Here is an 11,528-nt window from a genome sequence, read left to right as displayed (position 1 = left end):
AGACACACACACAGACACACACACAGACACACACACACACACACTCCCTCTCTCCCTTTCTCTCTCTCACACACACTCTCACGCACATAAGCACGCAGACAGACACACACACACTCTCTTTCGCACACAGACACAACACACGTGCACACACACACAAACACACACCCACACTCTCTCTCACACACATAAGCACGCAGACAGACACACACACAGACACAACACACGTGCACACACACCCACACTCACATATACACGCGCACACACACACACACACACACACACACACACTCTCATTCTCTCTCAAACACACACATGCACAACACACACACACACACACACAAATGCACAAACGCACGCGCACACACACACACACACTCTCATTCTCTCTCAAACTCACACATGCACAACATGCACGTGCACACACAAACACACGTGCACACACACCACTTTCCACTATGTTATTGAGGGACAAATCCCAAACTCTTTGGAGTATGAAGTATTAGAGAAGTTAAATAAACTATTATCTGTCATAAAATTAACCTAGCATGAAACTAGGTCATTTTAAATGCACCATATTTGGCTTGTCCCTCCTCTAACTAATCTATTTCTAATGGGTTTTCATAAGCGGTTTTGGTTTTATGAGTAACTTAAATAAGTCAAACAAGGTCAGTGGCTGACGTTATTTCAAGAGACTTCCACATTTATTCTAAAACATAAATTACATATAATTTCATTGTAATCATTAATTAATCATGCACATAAATACACATCCTCATGGCTTCAGTTTTGTTGTTTTTACTTATTTTTGAAAGCACAGCCACAGAGGTTAAAAATATACACTGGCTTTGGGTAATATATTGGTTTTACAACAAATAGGAAATATTTTGAATTTTATTAATTTCATTTTTATGGTTTTAATAATAGAAAATATTTTTTTGATTTAAAAAAACAAACATTTTATTCATAGAAAATAATCACACATTAACTTAATTTAGAAATGTCCCAAAATGTGCTAAAAGTATTAGACAAATGTCAAACGTATATAAAATAAAAAATAATTGGATAATAAAAAGTGAACGACCAATATTGAAGGCTAAGAACTTCTGTTCACTGACCATTTGCTGAACATGAAGAAATAATTGTGTTTGCAGCACTTTTTTCCTACCCTATTTGTGGAAAATGGCAGTAACACACACACGTTTGTTTTTGTGACATATGGGGACATTCCATAGGCGTAATGGTTTTTATACCGTACAAACCGTATTTTCTATCCCCTTACACTGCCCCTACCCCTAAACCTACCCATCACACACACACACACACTGCCCCTACTCCTAAACCTACCCATCACAGGAAACATTCTGCATTTTTACTTTCTAAAAAAACTCATCCTGTATGATTGATAAGCATTTTGAAAAGTGAGGACATGGCCAATGTCCTCATAAGTCACCATCTCCTTGTAATACCTGTGTCATACATATGTCATTATACACATTTGTGTCCTCATATGTCACAAAAACATGCCCACACACACACACACACACACACACACACACACACACACACACACACACACACACACACACACACACACACACACACACACACACACACACACACACACACACTGTTTGGGTCAGTGGAGACAGGCAGATTTGAGTCGGTCTCATAAAAGAAAAGAAGCTTAACAGAAAACAAGATATGAACTGCAAGACACAGAGAGCTTATCAAAGAGCAAAAGAAAGGAGGGTGAACACTCCCATCTTAATGTTCACGGAAACAGGGATGCACTTAAGAGGAGGAGGAGATTACAGAGGAATAAAGTGATAATAATAGGCCCTTCAGGAAGAGCACCAGTGAGACCGAGAGAGAGACTTTAATCAGCTGGATGTGACATATGGGGGATTTTGTTAACCCTCATTAATATTCAGAATAGTCGTGTTGGGTTATTGGAGTCTCTGAGCATGAGACCGACGTGAACTTTAACAGCGTCTCTTGCTTTCAACACTTGCCTAGCATTCTTGATTATGGACAGTGTTGCGTAAAACTTTTTAGAAGTTAAGAAAAAAGATCAGATTTTCAGTATTTTAGTACTCTGAGTTTTTGTCACATTGTATTGCACATGCAGGACAAAACATACATTTTCATAAATATGCATAAATAAATTCAGAAATAAATACATGTGACAAATCATTATTTCAATGAATACATTAGTAATAAATGTATAACTTTATGAAAAGCATAACTTCATGGCCTATAGGAATCATTATATGTATTATTTATTTATTTATCATTTGCATTTATTTATTCATTTTTAATTTTGCAGCTTTTGCACCTCCATGCAAGTGCAATTTGCATTGAAAAGCTTGATTCGTTTTAGTGAATTGGTTCAACTGGACGGTTCCTTTTGTGTTACTTATTAAAAATAGTGTTTTAAACTCAACTATACACGTTGCATGTGCCGTTTATTATCTATCTGTTTCAATGCTGTTAAAATACGTGTCTGTAGTAGTTTGCGATAATCCACACATGTAATTTGCATGTAATGCAAAACTAATGCAATTGAAGAAAGAAAAAAAATGATTCACAGTTAGTCTATTTATTTATTTATTTTCACCCAAAAGAGTTAAAGCAGCACTAGGTAACTTTTCAACCTTCATAATATATTTTTTAAGACTCTTGTGATGATAAATCGACTTACAATAGGTTGAATGGCACGTCTGCCATAGCCTGATGGGGTCTGTATCGTTTTTAATCGTACTTTTAAACTTCGGGTATCGGGTAGTAACCCGAGAACAAAAAGAACTACAAAATTCGACTGCTTTACGGCGTATACGTCACTTCCACCAACACCCACACTTCCTTAAATTCGGACGTGCGAGCCCAACTTTGTTCGTCGGATAATATAGTCATGTCCGAAGCAGCACAGACAAATAAGAAAGAAAAGGTTTTTCAGGAGGAAAGCAATAAGAGGAAACGAAAAAATGATGGGATTAAAGGCAGGACGAGGATCAACATGTGACCAGCGTTTGCTCGTCGGCGTGAGCTGAAGGAGGCGTGCCCGACCGATGCTGTCCTGCTTGTTATGGTGATTACCACTCAAACATTGAATTGAAGTATCATGTAGATTCTGTAAAACGGTAACCAATAGACTACTATAATGACGCTGGCTTGTAAACGTGAGCATCGTGATTATTTGGCGTTTGAAAAAAATAAAACCCATTAAAATTATATTCATATGACATGCTGAAACATGCCACTGACTGTAACGTTACCTGGGATGAAGGCATTTCACACGCGCCGCCAGAAGAACACCTGCATGTGAACTCCTCCTGCAGTGTTCAGGGGAACTATTAGTGCTGCACCAACCCGCGGCGCCACTTTTATGAAGTTATTTGGCCCGCTGCCAACCACTGTATATATTTTTACAACCCGCTCCGCACCCGCGACTATTAAATAGACATACGGGGTCCGCGGGTTATGAGACGACCCGCGCATCACTAGTTCAGGGCTATCAGGGTTGTCATGTCAACAAATGCACGCGCGATGGCATCCCCTGGTTTAGGAGGACAGATCTTACGATAGTAGTTGAGGACATTATTTTTTCCAAACTGTAGGGGGACCCCGAGAGCAAAAGTAGCCAAGTGCTGCTTTAATAAACACTGAGATAAAGTGAACAGTGCTACAGTTTACTCAAATTTTGCCAAACTACAATGAGAGTTAAATTACTGAGTGCACCTTTAACATCGCCAACCTAACTGAGATCCTCATTGTTTCTGTGAGAGATGAATACTACTCAGAATAAAAAATGATATCACCAGAAAATGTAATATAATAATATAATGTTAGTGTCTACTTCTTTAGCACATGAACATTCATTCTGATGTCTTTTACACACATATTCTTTTTCTCAAACAGGTAAACAAGGCCAAAGCAGACACTGGATTCACAAAAAGAAAGCCAACAGTGAGGGATCTGATCTGAAACGGATTTCTGACCAATGCAAACACCGTGGAGTACTATTTCCCAAAACACACCGTGGAATAACAACCTTTGTTTTAGATAGTATGCTTGGAAACGAAGGCCACACCCCCTTCAGCTCCTCCTCTGGGGGCTGAGCCAATCAGCAGAGGTCATGGGCCGACGGGCGGCTGATGCGTCCAATGCGGTGCCGGCGCTGGAGGTGCCTCTAGCTGGTGGGCGGGCCATGCTGTCTCAGAAATGGGGTCCTCTGTGCAGTGTTGGCGTCCAAACGTCGCCGGGCCTCCGCTCTCTTCCGTCATTAAAGAAAAGGACGCAATCGGTCAGTACGGCCAATGGGCCGACTGCAGAAACCATGTCACTGGACCGGGTGAGGCGTTGTGAGGTCAACGGCAGGCATGTGGTCAATGCGGCTTCCAGGAACGGACCGAGCCGGACGTCCCAGGAGAGCGAGGTGTACTGTCAAATCAACGCCGTCAAAGTCAATCCAAGCCAATCGGGGCTGAGAGGGAGTTTAAAGCGAACCCCTCGGTATGTTAACGGAAGCGTCGTTGCACCCGAAGTGGTGGGCGAAGTTTGTAGCGAGGGGGCGGAGTCCGAAGAAGCAAGACGGCAGAGTCAACCAATGACACGTGATTGCAGGCGGGGTCAATCACTTAAAGGGGAAGCGTCCAGGCCGTCATTGCAATGCGGTAGCGTCGGCTCGTATGCCACGCCCCCTCGGCCATGCCGGATGATGACATCATCGCCTAAACTGTGCGGCAGCTGTGGGCGGAGACAATCACAAGCTCCGCCCTGCATGGCGGCCGCTTGTCGCAAACGAGCCGCTAGTCAGGTTCAAGCGAGCATGACGCTTCCGACGCCGCCGAGGAAATGCTGTTCACCTCGGCTGCAGAAACGAAACTCCACGGTGGCACAACCAACGTACGCCCAAATTCCCAATCACGCTACGGACATGCAAAACACGACAACATGCTCCACCCCCTCGCAATACAACAAACAAGACGCGCTTGCAAAAACAGAGGCGCCGACTCAGTCTGAAAAACCTAAAAACGATTCGACGACGCACAAAACGCAACACACACAAACACGAGTCACACACACAACTAAAACTGAATTAACTGCACAGCACGCATCACAAAACACTAAGGACAAGTGTGTGACTACGCAAACGCACACATCCGTATCCGCCACGTCTAAACCGATTGGCTGCGAGTCAAAAGCCACGCCCACTCTTCCACCCAAGAAAGGCTCCCAGTTGGAGGTCAAATCTAAACCGGCACCTCCAGAGCTTCTGATTGGCTCAAAGGCGGAACCTAAACCACAAACCCCGCCCCCTCCCTCAGAACCTATAGCTGAGACAGAAACGGACTCTAAAGACACCCATCCACCTCCAAAAGATGAGATCCCACAATGCAACGGGGCGCCTGGTGTACTACACGGACTTCTACAGAACGTAGAGGAAAACCTGCTGTATAATCAGGAAAAGATCAAAGTTCTTCTCAATGTCATCCAGGATCTGGAGAGGAACAAGGCAATGAGTGAAGGGTGAGTGAGAGAGATTAAGGCTCTGAAGTTCATGAAAGCGTGTTTGATTTGTGATTCCATCCCATAATTCCCCTGGTAACAGATGTATCCTGAGGCAACACCTCGGGAATATTGATCATCAATGGAGCATCGACCCCCTACCGCTCCCAAACTCACACACTCTCTCTCTCTCTCTCTCTCTCTCTCTCTCTCTCTCTCTCTCATATCTGATGTCTTACTTTCTGTCACATCCTCACCGCCGCACCTCCTAACACATTTACACTCTTTCGCTTAATCTCTTAAAAGTTTGACGCCTTTTTTATCCTCCATCCACATACACACGGTTTCATCAGAACTCTGCTCTGATTGAAAGCTCAGATCTGTCAGAATCGATCAGGAAAGTGATGGTGTTATATGTTTTAAAGTGCCCATATTCATTACATACTCAAGGACATTCAATAGAGGTCTGTATGCCTGTGGGATTCCCGCTGGCCTTGATTTTATTTGTTGTGACGCAGACTATATTCCTGAGATGTTGAAAAACTCTTCAGAAGTAGAGTGTGCAGCCTCGGCTTTATGTGGCTTTGCAATGCAACAAATAATTAAGAAATAGTTACGATTTTTTAAAGACTTTTGAAAGAAGTATGCTTACCAAGGTTGCACACAAACAATGATACTGTGAACTGTTTTCTAATAAAATCCTTTTATTTTATCCTTTTGCTCTTTTTTTACATTTATTTTTATTGTTAGTTGCAACAGTGTGCTTTTTCATGTTTTTGCATTTATTTATATATATATATATATATATATACACACACATGTATTCGGCCCCCTTGAACTTCGTGATCTTTTGCCACATTTCAGGCTTCAAACATAAAGATATAAAACTGTCATTTTTTGTGAAGAATCAACAACAAGTGGGACACAATCATGAAGTGGAATGAAATTTATTGGATATTTCAAACTTTTTTTAACAAATAAAAAACTGAAAAATTGGGCGTGCAAAATGATTCGGCCCCTTTACTTTCAGTGCAGCAAACTCTCTCCAGAAGTTCAGTGAGGATCTCTGAATGATCCACTGTTGACCTAAATGACTAATGATGATAAACAGAATCCATCTGTGTGTAATCAAGTCTCTGTATAAATGCACCTGCACTGTGATAGTCTCAGAGGTCCGTTTAAAGCGCAGAGAGCATCATGAAGAACAAGGAACACACCAGGCAGGTCCGAGATACTGTTGTGGAGAAGTTTAAAGCCGGATTTGGATGCAAAAAGATTTCCCAAGCTTTAAACATCCCAAGGAACACTGTGCAAGTGAAAATATTAAAATGGAAGGAGATCAAGACCACTACAAATCTACCAAGACCTGGCCGTCCCTCTAAACTTTAACTCTAAACAGGGAAGATGGTTCAAATTGATGGGAAGATGGATGGAGCCAAATACAGGACAATTCTGGAAAAAAACCTGATGGAGTCTGCAAAAGACCTGAGACTGGGACGGAGATTTGTCTTCCAACAAGACAATGATCCAAAACATAAAGCAAAACCTTTAATGGAATGGTTGAAAAATAAACATATCCAGGTGTTCGAATGGCCAAGTCAAAGTCCAGACCTGAATCCAATCGAGAATCTGTGGAAAGAACTGAAAACTGCTGTTCACAAACGCTCTCCATCCAACCTCACTGAGCTCCAGCTGTTCTGCAGGAGGAATGGGCAAACATTTCAGTCTCTCGATGTGCAAAACTGATAGAGACATACCCCAAGTGGCTTACAGCTGTAATCACAGCAAAAGGTGGCGCTACAAAGTATTAACTTAAGGGGGCCGAATAATTTTGCACGCCCAATTTTTCAGTTTTTGATTTGTTAAAAAAGTTTGAAATATCCAATAAATTTCGTTCCACTTCATGATTGTGTCCCACTTGTTGTAGATTCTTCACAAAAAATGACAGTTTTATATCATTATGTTTGAAGCCTGAAACGTGGCAAAAGGACGCAAAGTTCAAGGGGGCCGGATACTTAGCAAGGCACTGTGTGTATATATATGATGGGCTAATATTATCAGATTGAAAACTGGTTTTGCTGGTTAATAATTTTGTGGAAACCATAAGTATATTGAATTTCTTAGATGAAAAGAAATAAAAGAAAAACATTTGGAATATAATATTTTGTAAGTGTATTTACCGTCACTTTGAATCAATTAAATGCATAAAATACTAATTTATTTTTTACTTTTTTATTTATAGTGTATAAAAGATTTCACAAAAGAATTATGTATTATAACTATTATCAATGTATATACATTACTGTTCAAAAGTTATTGAACTAGAAGATTTTTTTATATTTTCATGTCTCTTCTGCTCACCAAGGCTGCATTTATTTGACTGATAATACAAAAAACAGTAATATTGTAAAATATAATTGAAATGTAAAATATTTGTTTTCTATTTTAATTTATTTTAAATTTTATTCCTGTGATCAAAGCTGAATTTTGAGCATCATTACTCCAGTCTTCAAGTGTCACATGATCCTTCAGAAATCACTCTGATATGAGAATTTGATGATCAAGAAACATTTATGATTATTATCAGTGTTGAAAACTGTTTTTGAGAAAGGAACAGCATTCATGTTCAAAATGTCAGTTCAAAAGTTTTGGGTAAGAACTTAAAGAATTTAATACATTCATTCAGCAAGAAGGCATTAAATAGACATTTACAATGTTACAAAAGATTCTATTTAAATTAAATGCTGTTCTTTTCAACTTTTTGTTCATCAAAGTTTGAAAAAATGATTTACACGACTTATAATTTGATAACTCTCAACATTGATAATAATCATAACTGTGTCTTGATCATCAAATCATCATATCAGAATGATTTCTGAAGTATCATATGACAGTGAGGATTGGAGTAGTTCAGTTTTGAAAATATACTGTATAAAGTATATATGTGTGTGTGTGTGTGTGTGTGTGCGCGCGCGTGTGTGTATATGTGTGCCTTGAAAGCGCAGGATGAAAATCACTGTGGGTGGAAGCAGGAAAAGCACAGACCTCTAATTCAATGTTCTGTGAGTGTGAACAACATGCTCAAAGCGTCTGCGTGTGTGTGTTTATGTGCATGTCTTCAGGCTTTCTTGGTTTTTTTCAGGCGTTGTTCATACAGAACAGGCCAGGACATCAACAACTGCTCAACCTGCCAGAAAACAGCCTGCATTATATACAGGTAAACATGTCTATCATGTTATAACCTTAGCCTTTTATGACCATTTTCCTCCTAAATCAGCCTGTTTACTAGCCTGACAAGCCTGACCCACATCAAGATGTTTGGTCTGAAACTCACCATTGACAGCTCAATCCGAGGGGCGGATAAACGGTTGTCTTTCAAACTCCCTCTGCACGTGATAGGATAGCGCTACAACCAACCAGAGCAACGAAGGTGAAACAGAGCTCGCTGACAGATTAAACATTCACCGTATCCGGTCAGCAAAACTCAGAACACATCTTCCCTTTTTAAGAATGACTTCAGTGCCGTTCTTTGTTCTTTTCTTAGAGAAAAGCTGAACTCCAAGTCTTGAGTCGCTGTCAAAGCTGAATTGAAAGACCGCCGTTAGCCAGTTTCTGTGTTTACTAAAAAGACGCAAGCGCAACTCGGCCGTTATTATGTTAAGCCCCGCCCACCGACTCTATACACGATGTGATTGGTCCGGCAAGAGTTAGGCGAATACAGCTCAGAAGTGTATTGAGAGTTGCTAGACGACACTCGCGGGCAGATTAGATTTGCTGCCGCTAGGGTGCGTCTAGATTTCTAGGCTACCTGTTTACAATTAAACAGGGTGATTTTACTACTGTACAATATTTAAATGACCTCTGTTGTGATTGGCTAGCTAAACTTCACATTAATGAGATGTGACACAATGGTCAAACATGAAAACACAATTATCGTATGACAACATCAAAGCATTTCAGACCAATAAGAGAAAGCCCATTAACAACCACATGCAAACATGCCAAAATGGAGCCTGATTTTGTGATTAGGGGTGCGTTCATACGTCATGTTTGGTTCGATTAAAACGAACCCTGGTGCGATTGCTCGTTTAGTGCGTTTTATTTAAAAACATATGTGAACGCTGCCACCCGAACCCTGGTGCGCACCAAACAAGCGGACCGAGACCACTAGAAAGATGGGCCTCGGTCCGCTTCGAAACGAACTCTGGTGCGGTTCAATTGATATATGAACGCAACACGGACCCAAAGACATGTAAACGAACCAAAAACAGGACGTAAAGTCACAAGATGCAACGCATAGTCAGCTGATTTCACGGCGCGCCATCGTGTATTCAAAATCAATAACGTTAACATTAGAGGGTAAACGTAGAGCAACGAGGGAGTGCCTCATCAATATTTGGTCCGACGAGCATGTTGCCCATTTGACGATACAGACGACAGAACTGCCGTCTCTTTTGCATTAGAGACGCCCGTCTCTTTTCTGCACAACGGAGGAAGTCCTGGAGCTGTTTCGAATGTTTTGAACATTTGATGAGCTCTTCATGAGTTCTCAGCTGGTAAAAATAACGCCATATGTACACGCATAAAATGATGGCGTTTAATCCAGCACACAGCATTGTTTTGAATGTTCGGTAAGCGAGCTCCTACGTCATATAAGCCGACCAATCAGGTTGTGAGCGTCTCCCTGTGCCTTTGGTTCGGTAACTTTAGGGTCGCTGTTAAAAATGCCAGTGTGAACGCTAAGCAGACCAGGACTATACGTTTTGTTTTTGCTTTTTGGTCCGGACCAAACGAACCAAAATAACCGAACTAGAAGTGTGAACGCACACTAAATATTTGCGCCAACTAGCCTAGAAATCTAGACGCACCCTAGAGGCAGCACATCTAATTTGCAGCCAGGGCAGTATTGCAACTCTCCGTTAGCTTGTGAGCTGGAAAAACCAAACTCTGGTCTGGCCAATCACATCGTGTAAAAGGCAGTGGGCGGGGCTTAACATAATGACGGCAGAGTTGTGATGGTCCCACGTGCTAATTGAAAACAAAGAAAAACATAATTCGAATCGGCTTTTGGTCGTTTTCTTTGAGATAAAAACAAATAATGGCACTGAAAACATTCTTAAGAAGGGAAGATGTGTTCGGAGTTTTGCCGACCAGATACGGCGGAAGTTTAATCTACCAGCTAGCTTCGCTTCATCTTTGTTGCTCTGGTTGGTTGAAGCGTGCAGAGGAAGTTTATCCCGCCTCTCGGATTGAGCCCTGCCAACAGTGTGTTTCTTGACCAAACATCTTGGTGTGGGTCTGGCTGGTCAGGCTATGAGCCAACACTTTACTTTCAGACTTTCAGCAGAGAGAGCATGAGATGCTGTCACACAGGACAGACGAATCTGGCTGAAGAGAACAGGGTCTATTTTTAACTTAAGTGGTCATGTTAAAAATACAACGCTACATAGATCTAAGACAACCGTCTGATGCATATGTACATCCTGTAGATCAGGGGTGCCCAAAGCTTTTCCTATGAAGGGCCGACAATCAAACTTGATTGAGAGCTGTGGGCCGAAAGTAATTTTTTACAGTTTGCATGGTTTACTTATTATTTATTTTGGCAACAATCATTAAAAAGTAGCATTAAAAATGTAATAACAAATGATTGGCTAATGATTTGTCTAAACAAAACAAAAATTTGCAATAATTTTCTTCACATTATCAATATAAATACTCAAAATAAATACATGAAAATACTGTGGATTATTAAGACTAATTCTTACTAACCCCTCTTGTTTAATGGGTTAATGTCAGAGGTGTTGTGAGTAAATGATTACACACCGATTCGTGAGTTCGGTGTTGGACAGATCAGTTCATTATAATGAATCGGTTCGTAATGAGTCATTAGTTTGAGCATCGGACAAAAGTGGACGCGTTATATGTGAAACCAGACTGTTAAAACTATGCACAAGATTTGTCATCAAAGAAAAACACTCCATAAGGATATTTTTCCGTGTATTTGAAGATATGGTTTATGT

The 11,528-nt window shown here is 40.8% G+C and overlaps 2 protein-coding genes across 3 annotated transcripts in view; one reads left to right on the top strand and one right to left on the bottom strand.

Moving 5' to 3' along the window:
- Nucleotides 1-11,528, bottom strand: part of dock2-like (dedicator of cytokinesis protein 2) — a 156,382-nt gene that overhangs the window by 51,195 nt on the left and 93,659 nt on the right. The window lies entirely within an intron of this gene.
- Nucleotides 1-11,528, top strand: part of LOC137092609 (protein INSYN2B) — a 35,720-nt gene that overhangs the window by 7,534 nt on the left and 16,658 nt on the right. Inside the window, exons 2-3 of the mRNA XM_067456913.1 lie at nt 3,919-5,529; nt 8,651-8,725. Coding sequence (XP_067313014.1) covers nt 4,136-5,529; nt 8,651-8,725 — 1,469 coding nt within the window. The 5' untranslated portion in view covers nt 3,919-4,135. The remainder of the gene's footprint in view (nt 1-3,918; nt 5,530-8,650; nt 8,726-11,528) is intronic.

This window comes from Pseudorasbora parva, chromosome 11, assembly GCF_024679245.1.
Source record: "Pseudorasbora parva isolate DD20220531a chromosome 11, ASM2467924v1, whole genome shotgun sequence".
Classification (NCBI taxonomy): domain Eukaryota; kingdom Metazoa; phylum Chordata; class Actinopteri; order Cypriniformes; family Gobionidae; genus Pseudorasbora; species Pseudorasbora parva.
This window is presented reverse-complemented; position numbering and strand designations above follow the sequence as displayed.